Source organism: Oryzias latipes, chromosome 4 (assembly GCF_002234675.1).
Source record: "Oryzias latipes chromosome 4, ASM223467v1".
Classification (NCBI taxonomy): domain Eukaryota; kingdom Metazoa; phylum Chordata; class Actinopteri; order Beloniformes; family Adrianichthyidae; genus Oryzias; species Oryzias latipes.
In genome coordinates, this window is record NC_019862.2 from 9345026 (window position 1) to 9365537 (window position 20512).

Here is a 20512-nt window from a genome sequence, read left to right on the forward strand (position 1 = left end):
ATATTACAGTTGCTATTAGTAATCAATGGTGAAACATGCTTTCTTAAGATTCTGGGAGGAGGTAGTCTGAAGTATGAACATACACACAAAGTCCTTGACAGGCATGAGGTTTGGAACATTGATTGCTTCAACACTCTATAAAACAATGGCATTAAGTCTCTTAAACATTTTCCCTCAATGTTTGGCTTCCATGAGACGTAAATGAAGGTGAAGGAGGAGCTACAGTACTAAACACATTTGCCATTTTTGGGAGAGTAAACTGTAAATCAAGAGAAGAAATATCAACAAATCATGTTATATTCCTGTAATAATTATTGTTTGTGTGCCAAAATCCTTGTGTTTGTGTAAAACAACCCAGTTGTGGGTGGCAAGCAGCTGGAAATACCATTTGTCTACACATTCTGGTTTATTGAACAGTGGGTGTTATTAGGAAGGCTTACATTTGGGTCGTATTCAGGAGGATTTTATTGCATTCTGCAAGCATAAATGACGCATATTTTCCTTAAACTGAGGTTTATGCCATTGATTGTGAATGAGAACGTGCGTCAGCAAAACACTGCAAGTCATTTTAGGGTCAGAGTTTTCTGCAACATGTATTTTGCAAAAAAAAAATCTACAACAAAAGAACTTTATTGTGTTAAAATGTTTGTGTCAAGTGAAAACATCATTTAAGTGCTTAAACCACATCTTAATACATCCAGACTGAGCGGGAGATTATAATAAATGTACAGAAAGAAAAACATTGAAAGAAAGAAAAGAATGTCCGGAGTGATCAATAATCAATCACCAAAACTTCTGTCTAACGGAACTACCCAGCACCCCCAGATATACAGACAACTGTGGTGTATAGTTGAATTTAAACACACCAGCATGAAATGTGCAGTTACAGTATACACAAAGCTGAGTCTTAAAGTGTGTCTATCAGACTTCTCTCACAATATCAAACCTCCCATATTTGCCTGAAGGGTTTCTGAAACATAGACGGCTGCAGATAAAGGGATGTACACGGCAACACACACAGAGAACCTCCTATCTAGCCTGATTCTTTTCTAAAGCACAAATGCACATCTAGACATCCTGAAACCCCTCTCGGGGCACAAGTTTGTATTGTCTTACTCTATGTGTGACACATGATGGAATGAGCCATGCCATGAAGAAAGATACTGAGTCCCACAGAGAGTGGCTCCCAGACAGGCCGGAGGGCACAGCATTAACTATTTAAGCTGGAGACAGGGATGTATTTTTTTCAGGTGAGAGGATTGGTTTTATTTAAACATGGAAACAACAAGAGTTAGACAACAGACTGCAATAGTTGACCATTCAGTAGCACATCTGTCTAATAACGGCTTTGCCTTTGAACTAAATTTAAGACATTTCTGCTAATGTAAGAATTTACTGAATGCTTTTTGCCTACAGCCGATAAAATCTAAATAAATGACAATTAAATAAAACAAAAAGTCTTATATCATCCTAAACTAGATATTGTATTAGACATATTGGAGTAAAATAAGGTTATTTCCTGTATTAATTTCATTTTCTTACATTGTCATCCTACAAACCACAGTACCTTTACCAAAGTCTGGCATGCCATGCATTTTTGATTTTGTCTTTGCTATTTTGACTTATTGCAAAACGTTATTGTTAATTTCCCTAACATTTTCCAATGCAAAATATGGTAAAAATAAAAAAATCTAACTTAATACACATAAAAAAAAAATACTTGAAAGCAGACTTTGTTGGCCCTGGACTATAGCTGCCAACACTGCAGACATTTTTGCTCCTTTCACAATTTCTAAAAGCAAATGATGTATTATGTATAGTTACACAATTAGCAAAAGACAAAACTAGCAAAATTCTTGTGTTTACATCGTTGGCTCTATATAAATCTTGGTGTAAAAGAGGAATCAGTACTTGATATTTTTATCTTCAGTACACAGGCTCTAGTCAAGTGTGAAGAAACATTATACAGTGATCCCTCGCTATATCACGGTTTACTTTTCACGGTTTCGCTACTTCACGGATTTGGATTGTGCATTGTGTTCTGCATTCTGATTGGCTAAAAAGTCACACAGCGAGTAGCTCAAGAATGGGACCCTTTGATGAGCCGTTCATTACAGTTCTCCAACATAATCGATGGGGGCATGTCGGTGTATAAGGATCTTATAGCAAAGAAGAAAAAAGAGCGACAACAACTGCCTATCACTATGTTCCTCTCCCGAACAAACACACCTGCAGCTGCACCGCGGGCTTCAAAAGGAAAAAACGCTGCAGAGGATGCAGCGGCTCAGTAGGAAGAGCAGTGAAAAAGAAGACCGGAGTCACTATCTGTCCCACTGTACTTTTTTATTTTTTCCATAATCATTTTAAATTTTCTTCCGTTTAATCCACTCGGGTCACGGTGGGCGGGGCTAATCTCCGCAATTTAAAGCCTACTGTTCTTATCGATGATTGAAATTATTATTTGACAGCACACTACAGAAGTTATTTGTTGAAAAAACGTTTCTAAAGTACTTTTATTTGTTAAAAAAACAATTGATTTAGCCTGTTAAATGGTTTGTTCTTTCTTTTCAATGTATAAAAGTGTATTTCATTGTATAATAATTGTAAAAAAAATAAAGGTTTCTACTTCACGGGTTTTGCTTATCACAGGTTCTATTTGGAACGTAACCCCCGCGATAATCAAGGGATCACTGTTTAAAGTCAAATTTTTCAAAAAAAGAAAAGTGCTAAAAGTTACGACAGAGTTTTAGGGCCACCAAAAAAAATGTGTACAAGTACGAGATTTTAAGTCGTAGATTTAAGAGAAAAAAAACTTGTAAATTTACGAGATTAAAGTGGAGGTGAGCATACAGCGCAGCAAGTGAACGGCGCACAGCACGCAGCAAAGCAAAAAACTTGTACATTTACAAGTTTTTTTCTTAAAATCTCGTAATTTAACAGTTATGACTTTCTTTCTCGTAAATTTAGGACTTAAAAGTCGTAATTAAAAAACATTTTTTTTGTAAACTGGCTCTAAAACTCTGTCGTAAAAAGTTTTGCTTTGACAGTTGCTGTATTTTTTGTGATAACCTTTCTTGCAAAGCATAGATTTTCAGCAGTATACTTGCAGAGCTTTGAAAGAAAGCAAGTAGTTTCCAACTTACAAACCAAATAATTCTGCAGATTTAGATCCTTAAGTCACTAAAATTTCAAACAAAACCAGTGATATTGACATTTGAGCTAAATTGGGGGCAAAACAAGCACTTTGAGTACTTTTGCACCAAATAGTTCCTAATGGCCATGGTTGTTTACTTTCATTTCCTCTGCTGCAGAGAAATTATCCTGGCCAATCAATGACCTGCTGGTTTAATGTTATGTGAAATTATCTACTCGAACTAAAAATCAAACTGCATTTGTAGAAAGAAAGTTGCAAATTTATCCCTATTGCCTGTAGTTATCCGTTACTTTATTACCAGCTTTAAAAAAAAACTTTTCTTGGGAGAAGCTTTCAAACTGCAGTAGAAGTAACTTAAACCTTATTGCTGTTCTTCATGTTTGCTATTGCACACGACCTGTAACATAAACTAGCTTTTTATAATCTTCCCTGTGATTTTCCTTTTGTAAAGCCGCGTCCACGCAGCTGTCTGCTTCAGTTAATTACTGTGTTCAAATACATAAAAGATGGAATCATTAGCACATACTTGGTAAATCTAACAAATCATACACCTGCGTCCAGTACTACAAAGCCCCCTTGGTGTAGAAGCTTAATACATCTTTTTTTTTTAATGCCAAGGATACTAATAGCAAAAATGAAAATTTGTTTTTAACTTTTATTTTGTTTGCCCACTTTTTTTCTTGTTAATTGAAGAAAGGAACATTTTGAATTAATTAAATTATTTTAAGATGCAGTCTAAGTACCTTTTTAAAAAAAATCTTTTGTTCTGATTTTATGGGCTTAATATTAAAATATACTCATTATTTTGTGATGACTTAAACATGTAGCAGCTATTGTCAAACACCTACATTTTGAATATACACACTCTTATTTAATTTATTTTAAATACAATAGATTTTCTGTCTGTTGAAATTTACTTTTTTAATAAACTTAGTCATAAGTATTTATCTTTACAATGAAAAAAAGTCACATTTAAATCAAACCATAAGTGATTTTGTATGGAGAGAAATTAGACTCAGTCGGATTTGTGCGTGCGTAATTCTTGATTTGTGAGTCTAATTTCTCTCCATAATTTTGCTATTATAAAGTTATCTTTAGATTCATTTGGAATGCCAGACTACGATGGAGAATTTTTCAAAATTTGATTTTGTTTGCACAAATGCAGATTTCACTGCTGGTACAAAGAAGCGTTCAGTCTATTCCACAATGAGAAGCACATGAAGTGTTTAAGGACAAAAATAAAATGTGCCCCTACTGTCAGAATAAAAGTAAACATGACCAGGCCTCGAATCACATCTGAGTTTAGAATTTTAAATACTGAAATTAATGTATTCGATAGTTAGGGTTTTTTGTTCTTCAGTTTCCATGAACAAAATCAAAAAGAGCCAGCTTGTTTAACCCTTGTGCTATCTTAGATGACCCCACCCTTACACTGACATGTTCTCCCTACCATGACAAAGGTGGATAAAGGTGGAAAGATTTCATGTAATCCATGGACACCAGTGAAGATCACAAATCATTGAAGAAAAAAGGTTCAGAGCACTGTCTAGTGGGTCTAGATGACCCAACTCCCAGTTAAAGTGCCTAGGATAGCACAAGGGTTACCTTTGTTCTTGTGTCTGATTGACAAATTTAAAATGCTTCTATGGTTGTTCTTTGTCTTTGTAGAGCCAGCTCTATATGCACCTTACCAACTATTCAGTCAACAAACATAATGAGAACTTTGAGCGAGATGAGACAGTGGACAAAGGCAGTAAAAGGTCCATCAGCTGGTTTACCCAGTTCCTTCGGTGCAATGACTACGATGTGGCTAAATTCTGGGGGGACATCTCGGTGAGTATGCAGTTCATCAAAACACATGCAAATGCAAAGCCCCTTAAATCCTGTGTGAAATTGTGCTTCCTAAAAGCCAAATATGTGAAAACAGTGACATAAATGTTCCACAGTGAGAGGACAAAGTCTCTCCATGTCTGGGGTTTGTTAATGAGCTCCTTTCCAGGTAGATAAGTTTCTGTTGCGATGCAAAATCTGACTTAAGATAGAGTTGCCACAGGTGCTTGAGAGTGGAAATAAAAGTGTTTCTCTACATTAGATCTATTCCATTAGGAAGCAGTGAGGGGCTTAGTCCCAATTTTTGTTATGTTGATAAGGTTTATATGCACCAAACCTTGATGTTTGAGCAGCAATATTGCGTATTTGTAAATATCACAGAATTGTCTGACTTTAGTTGGCCTGATTAGGGCTGGTCATGTGTTTGTAAATACATACATACATAGAAAATGGTCACAAGATTTTGCAATTAAGACTTTTACCAAAAACTTAAGTATCTTCATTTTTTACATTTTTCCGGAAACTTCTACATATTTCTATGCCTTTTTTTATGGTCAGCACCAAATATGACTTTTTTCGTTCCTTGTTAAAAATAGAACATTTGAAATATAAGATTTATAGATAATTACATTTTTAGCAAGTCAAAGGTAGATATTTGAAAACCAGAGCTTCCCAGACAAAACTATTTAAAGACCCTCTCTGATCGCCTTTCGACTTCCCAGTGGTCCTTTAAATATGATTATGTTTTTTTAACCAAAATTTTAAAAAAAATTGTGGGTGGGGCTGTTGGTGTAGAGCAACCATGGACCCCCTTCCCGTCACCCATAAATGAGCTATCACTTTACACACTTTCTTGGTTGCTGACGGCCCTTCACATCCCTAACCTAACATTACCAGTGCAAGAAAAATGGCGAGCAATATCGGAGCTATCCAGGCGTACAGTTTTGAGCCAGATGCCATCTCAGATGACAAAAACAGAGACCTACATGGATCTACTTGCCTGCTAGTAGATGCATCAGAATGGAGCGGAGCAGGGAGCTCAAGCGGCATTCAAATGGCATTCTTTATCTGCTCCTGATTCACAAAGACTAAAATAAAGTAATACTCAGAAAATCAGTTTTAAGCTTGGTTTTCTGTATGCATGTCCTCCATCATCAGGAAAATGCCACAAAAATGTGTTAAAAACACACACAAAAAAAATGTAATCGGAGTGGGTCTTCAAACTAACTCAAGACAGTAGGTTGTTTAACAGAGGCGCAACTACAAGGAAAATATAGGCTGTGTACGTGTAAAACAAATTTAACAGATTTACTGTCCATTCAACCAACTCTCATATTTGCTTAAAAATAAAACACAACTGTGAAAAGAAGCAGAAATGCAGTCAACACAAACAAGCTGCTACACTGATCACACATAGGGGTGAGACTGTGACCAGGGGCCGCAGGAAAATAAGGAAGGTGATGTGTTCAAGGACAAAAGACACACACACCATCACGCACACTAACACAGCAAATAGTCCTAGGGACTTTGGGGACAAATGTGGATGGGGGACCAGGTGTTTGAGCTGAGCAGCCTGTGGGTCAGATTGGTAGATGGGTTGTCGCCTATGTGTATGAGCAAAACACGGACTGAAAAAAAAGAGGAGGAAGTGTAAGCTTATCAGGCAAGAGCCAGACCACTTTACCCCCCTTTCCTGCACCCAGCAGTCAGACTGGATTGGGCAAAACTTCAGGTCAGTAGCACTGCGGGGAGCTCTTCTGGTAAGGGAAGGCTTTGTCTGTGTGTTGCTTAGGCAAGTAGGTACCATCCAACACACGCAGACACAGATGCAGGTTGAGCACCACTGGCAACACAGATGGATCAGCACTGCCAACGGTGAAAAACCAAAATTCAAAATCTTCTGTGCCAGTAATCATTTCCATTTCTCCCATGCTGTTTACCAGACTCCCACACAATAACTTTAAAACATTCCCTATTTTTGTGTTGGTTGTATCACTACATTTGTGGAGAATGTTTGTTTGTTACAACATAAAATACAGCTGAGGTTCTTCTACAAAATATAGAAAATACATGTATCTAAAAAGGGTTGCAACTTGGAAATGTAAAGAAATCAAAACACCCCATTCTATCAGTTCAGCTATGTAAATATTTTCATGCATGACTCTTGCCAGGAGCTGGTGGTGAAAACTCTGATAGTTGCTGAGCCCCATGTGCTGCACGCCTACCGAATGTGCCGCCCCGGCCAGCCACCAGGGAGTGACAGCGTCTGCTTTGAGGTGCTGGGTTTTGACATCATTCTGGACCACAAACTCAAACCATGGCTATTGGAGGTAAGACTAAAGGTCTTTATTAATATGTAATTTCTTCACTTTAAAAAAACAACAGAAAAAACCCTCCAAAACAACTTACTTTAAAGACAGCTGGGGGTTTATAGCCCTTCCACACACGTATCAGTAGTGAAATTCTGAAAATGTTGATGTTACTTTTAATTAAAGTCTTATTGTTAAACGTCATAACATAAAGATGTTTTTTTAAATGTTTGTCTTATTTATTTGCCACTGCTTAAATGACAGCGGCGCCAGAACTAATGTGGGCAGAACACGAGTGGAAGAAACACAAACTGACAGATAAACACACACTGCTTATACACATCTCCACACAGACACCCACACAGTGTCAAGTATCTATTTATGCACCTTTGAATGCAGGGAGACACATGTAAAATGAAAGCAGTGCACACAACCACAGTCATGCACATGCGATTGCACGCTTAAAACATGCACACGCATAAACACATATACAGGAATATTTTGCACATGTAGATGAATATAAAACAAGACAAAGGTTCACGCACATGCAGGATGGGAAAATATAGGCCAGGATAGGAGGTTGACTAAAAACATTCTAGCTCCTCAGTGCCAGTCTCTAAAAATGTCAATCAGTTTGAAGATGGATTTAAATCCACTCCAGGATTTGTATCTGGCCCTTTCGATGTCTGCCAGTTGCTTTAAGTGTGACCTAAATCCTCTAACCCAAAGTGGCCGCACCCCCAACCTCTTCCTACAAATAGAGCCAAAGATGGGAGAAGCTATAGAAATAACATTCTTTTCTTAATCCAGCACACTGAAAAAACATGTTTTTAGCTTCAGTTTTTATCAAAAAAATTAAATTTTAATTTTCTTTCTTCGTTTCCCAGATTTACTTGCTTATTTACAGAGTCATAACTAGTCTATTTGTCTCGTTTTGTGCTGCTTAGCAGTTGTAATATCAAGCCAAGAGACTTGCAACACAGAATAAAAGGATTGTGTTTCCTTTGACTGCTGGAGTACCGTGACATTATGTGTGTATGACACATAGCAAACAGCCGTGAATGCAGTTGTTCCACTCCAGCAGTAATGATCCCCCCTGTGCTACTAGCAGCTCTCTATAACTCTCATCAATTAACACCCCCTACACACCCACTTGCACAGACACACACACACGGCTTAAGCCTGCTTCTCTTTCACGCAACATTTCCAGTGACAATCATTTATTTCCAAAATTCAGCTGATTAGTTAGGGCATCGTTGGAGCCATAAGGGTTTCCTCTACAAACCATGTGGCATTTACTGTCAGGTCTAAAAAAACTCCATCTTCACTTTTTTGCATGCGAGTACTTATTTTTAAACAGTTAGGATACAGAAAGCAGACAGGGCCCAAAGGGTGGTTGCCACAAACGGGAGCCTGTGGCAGTTCCTCGGGTCGAAATTACATTTTTTAACAGATCATTTTGTTGCAAAATGAATATATTTCCCCCTGTTTCAACATAAAGTTTTTTGTTACCTTCAAGTCTCTAAAAACAGTAAAACTATGTCAGGTTTTTTAACAGTCTAGGCCTCCAGGTTTGTTTTGAATTTGCAGACTCCACCGCTCCAGTTTCCGAACTGGTGTCACACTGAATTACACATGCCACAGCTCGTCAGGGTTTTACCAAGTCTGCTGTTCTGACAACATCCTTTCGTACTCTTCCGGATGTCAAAGTCAGTTGTTTGAATTTTAAGCAAGCAGTCAGGAAATGAAAGTTCAACTACGATAGACTGAAAATCAGTTAGTTGTCTGAAAGCTAGATGGTATTGTATATAAGAAACTGTTCAGTGATAGTAGTTGTGTCCAAAGAGACATGATTACCTTTCACATTTTCCAACTGTACTTTAAAAAAAGTGAGAAAGATTTAAAAATACATGTAAAAAATAACTAATTCCAGACTTCTGTGGCACAGAGCGCATAGTATTTCAATCTTTTACTGTACTGATGTATTATATACTAGTTCTATCTGGAAAAAAAAGCAACAAGAAGTCAGTAACCACAGATATCTGATTCAAATACTTGCATTTAAGAGAAATTGCTTTTTACAGTGGTAAAAACAGGAGACAAGAGCGATAACTTTCGAACCAAACTAAGGGATTAAAAAGAAACATTGTGCTCAAAACACGTATTGAAAGAAAAAGGAGAAGGGAAAACAGACAATCCGCCTTTTGTGCCATCTTTATCTTAATTCAGAAGAGTTTTAACACAGGTTTTACCTCCTATTGACATTCAAAACAGTGGTACCACATAGACAAACGGGCACACACACACGCTTGCTCAAATGGCGTAACCCGAGACGTTCACTTTCATTAAGCAAGGCCAGACAGCATCTGTGTCTCGTATAAGAAAGGCGTTTCATTGAGCTGTGCCGTGATCTGCGCTGTACGCACACATATGTGCACACACGTGGGCTCACACAGACACAAAAAAATCTGCTTTGACTGTTTCTTCTTTGCTCAAAGCCAAGGTGTTTGCTTTATGGGGTGCTTTGACCATGTTTATTATCTACTGAAAGCAAAATGAAAGAAAAAAAAAGAGAATAAAACATAAACCATGCACATTTATTGGCTCAGAAATCACAGATTTCACTTATAAATTCTGCACACTCTTTAAATTAGGATGTGTGGGCAAAAAGAAGACGCCACACGTCTATGTTGCAATGTGAGTCATATTATACAAAAGTATTCACTTAATGGCAAAGCAAAAACATAGTAATGTTGACTACATTTAGCTTTCTTTTTGGTAGCCCAAGTGACCTGAACTGGGATGACAAATTGTGCCATACTTGAATATTAATTGTTTTTTTTTAATTAGTTGAAGTCCAGAGATCTAAAAAATTAGGTGACCAACATACACACATCATTAAAAAGTCTAGCTGGTAAACTCTAAATGTTTTTGTAGAAGGTTTAAAGAATTTCATATGTGTGCAAATCTTTCTCAAGTTTTGGGTTCCTGGCAGCATGGAGGATGGTTGGCGTGCTTGTTGGAGGAAACGATCACAAGAGTGAACATGTGTTAAATGAGTGTATAAATGACTTTGTTTTATTTCTCTATTTTGTCTTTGTGTGTGGGATTGTTTTCTTAAGAAACTTTTGACATTAGGCTTAGAAAGTCTGTTTTTGTGTAAACATGTAGGCTCTCCGTCTGTGTGTCTGTATCTGGAAATCACGTCCTAGTTCTGGGATGAATAGACCTCTTTAATGTGTGTGTGTGTGTGACTGGCCGTCCTCCAGCCCATCTTTTTAACCGCTGAGAGATGAGAAGGCATTCAGCACGAAACACAGAAAAAGAAAGCTCAGGAAGCTGCAATAGAAAGAGAGGAAGAAACCTTTCTTGGTAGCTTTCATGCTTGTTTACTCGTCATTGTTTAGGATATAATCCCACAAAGGCACAAAGATACCTTGATTTATTAATAATAGTAAGTAAACCACCATCACCTTGTTCACCTTTTGTGCTTTTTCTTCCCGCCATGCTGCCTCTTTGGGATGGCTGCGCAGCATGATTGACAGCTAATGAGTTGGGCATGGTGGGGTCAACCGTAGCACAAGTTTGTTTGCGTCTTAGAGTGTTTGTGTTTGAACAGGCGTCATGACAATAGGCTGCAGCTGGACTACTCCCCCAAGAGTGGTGATTCTTCACCCCTTCTCATGACTTTCCCCTCTCCCTGCTCTTTGTCCCCAATTGTTTCAAGATGAGTTTGGATTCGCTTGTCTTTTCAACATAATCCAGACTTCCTTTTCCATCGGGTGGGAGTATGTGTGCTTGTGGTGAGGTATTTCTGGGAAGTAAACTGCATCAACAACTGTGGATAGATCACAACGCAAATGGATATGAATACAAAATCGGTTTCCACTGCTCCCCAATCTTCCAAAAACATATTGGTGATGGCGTTTTACCACTTTTACGAGCTTTCAACTGAATTTCTTTTTTATCTGACGAGACAGATACAATCGAAGTACAAAGAGTGGCAATGTGCAAATATTTGTTTTAGTTTTAGATAGTGGACCTAAAGGTTAGCCTGACTTTAAGATTTCTTTCTTAGAAAGTTGGAAAATTCCATTTATTTTACAAGACAAACGCCATTGAGGTTATAATTGTATATTTGTAATTCCAAAAAATCTTTTTTGGCCTTTCAAGATTTAATTACCTTAGATAAGGAGAAACAGCAGAATAAAAAACAAGTCGAAAACACTAAATAATAGTCCCTTTTAACTTCACCTTGATTTGCATTTTACTAATTTTTGACATTAAATTGAATTTATTTTCATTTTAAAATAATTTGTTTTACCATTTCTACCTCTGGGTGGTTGTCTTTCTGCTTGAGAACTCTAGATGGCAGTAGTGACCTGTAAGCCACTCTCTGGCAAATATGAGCTTTATTAAAGAATAATTAGAATGATGTATGAGACTGTCTGTCTCCATCCACGTTCATTTTCCCCAAACATGACTATTTCATGGAATAAGTATCAAATTAGTAGAGGATCGGCCTTGTATGTGGGGCAGTTGAAAACACACCCCAACATTTAGTCATTCATCATAGGCATGTATGCTGGCAGTGACTGTGTGTGTGAATGCATGTGATTGAGAAGGATGGTATAGACTGCATGCTTACTGAGTGACACATGGACATCTTCCGGGTATGGTTTGTGCTTTGAAAGCCTTGAAACTTGAAACTTGCTTTAGATTTTGGAGTGACAGCTTCGGCCCACAGATATTTGGTTGATAAATTGCGTGTCATGGATGTGTTTACGTTTCTGTGTGGCCATTTTATCATATCAGTTTATACTTTCTGGGGATATCAGAAGCCCCCTGTTCCCTTATTGTATCAGTTTCTACAAAAAGTGGGCTCTCTTGGCGGCCTGCCTTTTTGCCAGTTTGGGCTGGTGGCTATAAGCTAAGTGTCGGCCTGCTCACTGTCTGTCAGGTCCTTTACCAGTGGCCCAACATGTTTAGCTAAAGTTTCCATGTGTCCAAGTGGATCACGTAAAATGGCACACACACAAAAAACCAGAACAGTGATTGATAAGACGACTGAAATAAGAGAGCGACTTAACCGGGCGTCCAGCTGTCTGTCTTTTTGTCGCTCTGCTACTCTTGCTTGTTTTTTCTCTCTCTGCCTCCCTTTCTCATTCCACCATTGTGCGGCAACAAACACTCCATTCTGACAGCGGCTGAACTGTGCCGATACCCTTGAGTGTGCGGGGCAATATGGGAGGCTTGTCAAAGCAGTGGTTGTTTACCCTCTGCCAGGAATAATAAGACGGGGTCGTTTTTCTGTACCGATTAATCTCGAGAAGCCCTTGTGTTTGTTTCAGGGAGAATTCCAGACACAGAATAAATGTCGACGTGGGGAAGCAATTTGTTGTGGAAATAAGGCAGCTGATTGCTGCTGGTCCACTGCTTTCCAGCATTACCAACATTTGTGTGGCACAAAAGAAGTCAAAGGTCCCAACTTTGTGTCTTCCCACCCACCATCTATCCATCATTTTTTGTTATGCATTTTTGTCAATCCTACTGTATTGTTCAAACAAAATAATTTTTTTCATAGCTATATGCATTTTTAGCACTATCAGCTTTCCACAGCAACTGAATTTGTTTATATTTGATGGGTTTCCTGGATGGTTTATTTTACTTTGCTGCTTGCGCCTGCTTTACTCTAGCCGTCCTTGGACAAAAAACATAGTTTCCAAATGCTTTAAGAGCCTTAACATTAGGTGTGTTTCGATTGACTATAAAATTGTGCAAATTGGATTTGCAATATCAAATTTGCTGAATGGAAACACAACAATTTTGAAAAGACTAGCATTTATCGAAAAAAGTTTCTGCGGTCGGAGGAGGTGGTTTTTGAGTCGTTTTGAAATGGACACATTTCTGAAAACTGCAATAGAAACACTTCTTTCAAACTAAATGAGTCACATGACCAACAACCGGATGGCAATGCGCTTCTTGGTAGGATCTGGCTGCCTTGGGCATCGCACAGCGGATCCCACAACAACACAGCTCATCAAAAGTTGGGCGTGTCATGCAGAATTGTTCGATCAACAGCTCCTCTGTAAAATCACCAACCAGGATTTCCCAAAATGGCTTCATTCGTAGCCTCTCTCACGTGTAAGGAGCTTGACACTTCATGGCCTGAATAAGATGCCAGTGTCTCCTGTGATAGATGATGATGAGCGCTAGTGCCTTGGCAGAAATTTGAATGTATCTGCTGTAATCAAAGTATTGTTCACATCCATGTTTTTGAATGATTTATCGCGTGAGTCGGTTTGTGTTTAGTTGCATTTGTGATTTAATGGAAACAGTGTAAAAGCAAAATTCGTTTTTTTTGACATTGCTAGAATTTCTATCAATTTTTGCTCATATGTGTAATGGAAACGCAGCTAATGTTAGACAGCACCTTTGACCAGACTAGAGTTTGAAGAAGATGACGTTTTGCTGTTTAATATAGTAGCTGCATTCCTAAAGTTTTCAAGCAAAAAATAATACATCTTTAAGTTCACTTTTTTTTGTTTAGCGAAATATTTGATGCTAGGTATTTATTCAGATAAACAAATGATAATACACATTTTCAGTAGATAATAAAGTGTTTTATAATAACAAAGCCCTGCACATTCTGCTTTTTGATCACATATTTTATCAAGACTGATGGTGAACCAAATCAAAGAACAAGTAAAAAGAAGGTTCTAATCTTTTCATCTGACTTTTTTATTGAATGCGTCTTGCAGCAACCAAGGGCTCTTTTTAAACCCTGCCAGAGTCACTTAAGGAAATCAGAGTGGGGGTTTGGAAAACTGCAGGGGTTCATTAGGAACAGACTGGTCCAACTTCCTCTGCCAGGGAGGAAAGAGAGAACACAGAAACAGAAATGAAGAGAGGGAACAACCCTGGCAAGACCTGCAAACAGAGATGGTGGAGAGGGGGTTGGAGTAGGGGTCAGCTTTGACCAGTCAGAAAACATTGTTAAAGACAGCGAGAAATAGAGTGGGAATAGAAACGCAACAGCAGAGGAGAAGTGCTGTATATAGGGAATAGAAACAGAGAGACATAAAACTGAACTAGAAGAAGAGAGACAGAAAGTGCTTTGGTGCCAATCTATTCTTTGACAGCTCGACACCCCAAATCAAACTAAGAAATATAGACATGTAACGAGGCAACCGTCACTAGGATCACTGCCAGTCTGCCTGTTACCTGTGGCTGCCACACTCTAAAGCAGCGCTCTTTTCATTGTGGCTGTCACAGTGGGGACTACTCTAAATGAAAACAGACCTGCTCCTTATTTACTTGAAGTGAGGTAAGGTACTGTAGGTCGAAGTGGAGCTCTGTCCTTTTTGACACACAGAGGAATGTATTGTACACATCTTTTTGTCGACTAAACACAAGATCTATTTCTCACTTTAAACTGGAAGACATTCATCCAAATTTAGATAAATGGTTGTTTTGTAGACAAATAAATTATGGTTACAGAAAGCAGGTCTATACCATTCCATCTTTAACTGATGAGGATTTAGTAGCTTGCCCTGTAAATACAAATGGACACGTTTTATTAATAAACGTACATTTTGATGTAGGTGAATGTAGTTCTCAAGTTTTATTTTGTTGTGTGAGAGAAGTGAGTAAAGCTCATTAATAACAAATTTTTTTCTGGTTCCCAATTTTCTTAACATCTGGTCTATTGTCACAACACTCTGCAGCTCAAAATCATTAGCACAAAGTCATACAGTAAATCTGTGATTGGCTCACTGTTCATTGGCTACTCAAACAATTGGTTGCTGTGGAGGTTTGATGTGTTCAACTGTATCCAGCGATTTTCATGGAAGAAAATAAAAAGCAAATGAGACCATTGAAGCATTTTGACCCAATTGCTCTGACTGCAGAGAGGTGTTTTAGTACTTTAGCTTGACTCTGTACAGCACTCCTTATTTATAACTCTTGAAAGAAATACTTGTTACTAATCTAGAGATATAAGGTAAGTGACAATATGACAGTCAAAATTTCTGGGTTACCGGTAACCATTAAATCGAAAAATGTAATAAATTGATACATTTCTTGCGTAACCCTTGTGCTATCCTAGGCACTTTAACATTGGGAGTTGGGTCATCTAGACCCACTAGACAGAGTTCTGAACCTTTTTTCTTCAATGATTTATGATCTTCACTGGTGTCCATGGATTATATGAAATCTTTCCACCTTTATCCAGCGTTGTGATGGTAGGGAGAACACGTCAATGCAAGGGTGGGGGTCATCTAAGATAGCACAAGGGTTAATCTGAATGTACTTTGGACTGCATGCTAGTGTGATGGATAGTAGGAATATGTGGGTTTTCTTTGGGCTTTTTCCCACATTGGCTTTTCAAGGTAAATGAGAGATTAGAGAAGTGAGTGTGTGCCTGTGTGGTTGCCTGTCTCTTTAAGTGGCCCTGGGATGAACTGGTAGCTTTTTCAGGGTGTACCGTGTATTTGACTTAAGACAACTGGAGGTTTGGATAGGCTCTAGCAACCCCTGTGACCCTAATTAGTTTAGATATATATGTGTGCTTATGGATGTATTTATGTTAAATTAGGCCTTGTCCCCTGGGTAGTGGGCGGCTTGTTTTTAACAGGTTGGAGGCTCTCAGTTACAGGCCAGTTGCATAAGAAAAGGCACGTGGTATTAAGCTAACTGCCAAATTATACCAAGTAAAAAAAAACAAAAAGGAAAATTCAGACTTTGGTGGCTTACAGTTGGTGGATTACTAACGTGTGCCTTTAGCATTTACTTAAGCTATTGCCTACTGGGGAAAATAAAACTCCCATTCTAATGTTTTTTAGAATTTAGCTTTCTATGCAAAATTAATTTTCTAGCTAAATAGCTTCAAAATGTTTTAAAAACTTCCACTTTCGGCTTCTCCCATCAGGGGTCGCCACAGCGAACAAGTCGCATGGTAAATTTGGCAATGTTTTACGCCGGATGCCCTTCCTGACGCAACCTTCTCAAACCGGGCTTGGAACCGGCACAGAGGTAGAGAAGGGAACAGGGAGCAGCCCGGAGTCGAACCCTGGTTTCACGGACGGAAGGCGCCGCAAACCAGCACGAGCTAAACCGGCTCCCACAACAAAAAAAAAAAAAAAAAAAAAAAAAATGTTTTAAAAACAAGAAATAAAAAAGTTCATGTTTACCAAAACTTATTTTTCTTTTACACACAAACAATTTCTAGGAATGAGAAATGGAGTTATCGGCTGTTGTAAAGGAGGAAATATGGTTACACTGGTTCCAAGGTTGGCCACTGTAGAAAGTGTGAGGCACCCTGAGCCAAAGTGGCTACCACAAATGGCTACCATTCTGTAGACTCACACAGAGTTCTTTGGATCAGTTGTACAGATATTCATTCAGAAGCAAAATAATGAAATCAAATTTAAATTAAAGCTACACCCAAACTACTCTGGGCTTTTATCCTACTGAATTTTTGCATCAGTCAAAGCCTCAATGTAGTAATGAGGCTAAAAACTTAAGACAGTAGCTTCTCCACGCGCAATGGGAGCGTCTAGTTTATGAACACATTTTTGTACAAGCATTGAGCATTATATTTGTCGCGTGTCAAAAGAGGGACTGAATGCATTTGGTGTGAATGCAGCTTTACGCCAAGGTTGGCGAATATATTCAGAAATGTTGGAATTTTCTCTTAAAAGTGCGACTTCTACTCTGGAGCGACTTATACTCCAGAAAATATGGCAATCATCATTAAAAGACCACTGGGAACGCTTTTACAATAGATCAAAAGAGGATTGGAGTGGGACTTTTAAGTTTTAAATAAATGGAAAAAGCCTTTTTTAACTTTCTATGTACAAGAAATTAGAATATGTAATTGTCATTAAAAATTAGGAAAATATTGGACTTTTGATTAATTTGTATTATTTAAAAATTTTTTAAATTTAAAATAAATGATAGAAACCAAAGTGTTTTTTGTTTTTATGAATTACCTTTTGAATTATTATTTTTTTAAAATTAAGCTAAAGCTATCACTCAACTAACATATAGCGAGAATAAATAAATGTATTGACCACACTTAATAATGTCTTACGAACATTCAGTTTGGTAGCTAAGAAAGTTAAACGTCTAAAAAGAAAAGGAACAAAATGTCTCCTTAGTGTTGATGTACAGAGCTGTAGAGAAGGAAAGCTTGAGCAACTTGCACATTCGAACTGAGTTTTTATTTGTTCTATGTACACATACACAAATAGTTGCAAAACACTGAAAGATAGCATGCCATCTAAAATATAGAGACTTAAAAAACATAAAGCAATTGGTTTGAAATAGAGGGTACAGCTGTCAAATCATGGTAAGTTTAAAAAATGGGTTTGTGCTCACAGAAAGTTAGTGCTTCTCTGCTCATCCTGGCTCATTGACATAGTATTAGATGGAAACTTGTGGGTAATAAGTAATTAGCCGTGTGATAGGCCTCACCAGTGTTCATGATTTATTTATTTCACCAATGTTACGCATGCTCCTGCTAGTAAACTGCAAACATTCATTTTACCTGAAAATGAGCAGTTGTTTTTTGGGTATTTCCTCTCCAGTTTCTCTGCTCAACATATTTTGCAAAACAGTTTTTTATTAATCCAGCAGATAATGTTTGGGCTTTTGGTATAAAAAAATCATTGTAAGCTGACTTTCTTAACAAGATAAAAATGGACCAAGATTCCCTTGCCTTATCTTTTTTTAACGTGCCCACAGCTTGTACCACTAGGAGGGAGAGAGGCAGTACATTCCTAAACTACTATAAGCTGAAGGTTACCTAATAATTTTGATGACTATAAATAACAGATTTTGTGGAAACAACTGGGAAGTTTTGTGGTTTTAAAGTCCCACTATGATCATTTTTTGAGCTATTTTAAAAGTGTTCCCAGTGGTCTTTAATTAGGATTATGCTGTTTTTTGCCAAAATATAAAAACCTGTGTCATTTTCTAGGACGTAGTTTCTGCAGAGCGGCAGCAGTTCATTAGAAATTTGCCTATAAATTGTGAGCGGGACCATTGGCGCGGAGCAACCCCACCCCAATAACCCTGTGGAGTGGAGCAAAGCATGGGGCTTGTGTACTGCTCAGCATAGCTTCTACGTCGCTAATAAGCTCTTGTTTAAATGGAATTTTTTTGTTTACTCCTGATCGACAACAATTCGCATGAAGAAATGCTCAGAAATGCAACATTAAGCTCAATTTTCTCAAGATTTGTCCTTCAACATCAGAGAAATGCCTCAAGAAGATGTTAAATACTGGATTTTCATCAGAGTGGGTCTTTAAGAGATTGCAATTTTTTCAGTGCAATTGTAATATTCTTGGAAATTGGAAACTGGCTCATATTTAGCGTGTACCATAGAAGCTGGTGAAATTCTTTGTACTGAGAGTCCTTCTCAAAAGTCCTTTACATTTTGTCATTTTGTGGAAAAAAAATCCCCAAAAAACATGCATGAATGGCTTGAATACTTACATCCTGAAGGACATTTAGCTAAATATTCAATTAGTTAAAGCTATTGAATTTCTAAAAAACAAAAGGCCCACAAAGTATTGTTCACAAACCTAAAAAACGAGCTTCATTTTGAATGAAACATAGAGACCTGACTTATCTAAAATAAAAAATAAAAAATCAAGGTTTATCATCCCACGCCAGCCTTTCGGAGAGCATCTGTCACATTGTATTTTGAAATCACCTCATAGACGACACCATTCTAATCAGTGTTGCCAGTTCTTTCTTTGATGCTACTTTTGTTGTCTCTTATGAAGCATTTTTCACCATGGGAGGGACACATAAAGAGACCTAACAAAGAGAAAAGAATTGATTTGTTATGACAGGTATAATAACTGATATTTAAACACTATACACTGGTGCTTGAAATTGTTCTATTGAGAAAGGTAAGGTGCTGTTAAACGATTCCCTGGATAAAATCAGCATTTGTTCCTTTCATTCCTTGTTCTTTTGTTGCTTGGTTGAAGTTCTCCGAGCTTTGTTGTGTGGGATTAAAATCAAAAAGTTAGAGTCTGGGAGGATTTTTTTAAATTACTTTTTTTTTTTTTTAGTTATTTAGCAACAAACGAGGGTCACCTAACCAGCACGAGCTGGTTTTGGGCTCACAAGCAGCTCTCTTAGTTAACAAGCATGTACACATCTATGCCAGACAGGATTTGTTTTCCCTAGGACTATACTGAAAGAGCCTCAAAGTGTCTGTCAAAGGAAGAGGGAAAAAACAAACCTCTTCCATCTCCTTCTTCCTGCCACCCCCACCCCTCCAAAATGCCCCACATGCTCTGTAATTATGTGCCATTTCAGTTTTCTGAATTTCAGAAATTAAGCGGAAGTATTCTCAGAAAGAGTCTTTTCTCTTCTCTTCGACAGATCAATCGAGCGCCAAGCTTTGCGACCGATCAGAAGATTGATTACGACGTGAAGAAAGGGGCTCTGCTCAATGCTCTGAAACTCCTGAACATTAGGTAATGTTTTCCACCATGCTCTCACACACATATGCCTGTATGTGCAACTAGCTTGTAATTATCCCAGTATCTTAAGATCATCTGCAGTGCCATGCATGGCTAAAATTTGACTGGCTTTTTTTCTCTCCTCGGGCTCTGAATAATTCAAGATTTTGATCAATTCATGTAAATTTTTACCCCAAAGTAAAAAAAGAGTTAAAACAACGGTTGCACGGCACTATTTAGCTTTCATCTTGTTTCAGTTCCACAATGATGAGACAGTAGTAATAGTGTGAACATGACAGGGGGTTTGAGCTTTGAACACATAAATTACTGTCATTGCAAATGGGTGTGTTGGTGTTTCCTGCTGGATACAAAGACATATAATGGCCAAGACAAAACCAGTGCGTCTCTAGTTTGCTTTGTTTCTTTTCAATCACAATTGGCTCTTCCATGTGCGTTAAAACAGGCTCGCTGTTTAGCTCTGCCTCTTTGCTTTGTGGGTGTAGTTTGCTGTTTTTGCTTATGCTTACTCTTTTCATTGTGTTATGTACTTGTGTACTTGTGTGTGTCTATTTGCCAGCGCGCTTTTTGTCCCCTGTATTCAGGGATTCATTGATTGATCATTGCACACCGGACCTCTGGATCTCTGCTCTCTTTTTTTTTTTTGGTTTCCTCTATTCTTTTTTTCTTTTTACTGCACTAAATATATAGCCTCAACCCAACTAATCACACACACACAA

At 37.9% G+C, this 20512-nt stretch overlaps 1 protein-coding gene across 3 annotated transcripts in view; it reads left to right on the plus strand.

Moving 5' to 3' along the window:
• Positions 1–20512, plus strand: part of ttll7 (tubulin tyrosine ligase like 7) — a 79736-nt gene that overhangs the window by 21973 nt on the left and 37251 nt on the right. For all 3 annotated transcript variants that reach the window (XR_002289955.2, XM_020702299.2, XM_004067739.4), the window contains exons 8-10: positions 4823–4987; positions 7156–7314; positions 19696–19790. Coding sequence is in view for 2 of the 3 variants with exons in the window: in XM_020702299.2 (XP_020557958.1) it covers positions 4823–4987; positions 7156–7314; positions 19696–19790 (419 nt within the window). In the remaining variant the exon portion in view is untranslated. The remainder of the gene's footprint in view (positions 1–4822; positions 4988–7155; positions 7315–19695; positions 19791–20512) is intronic.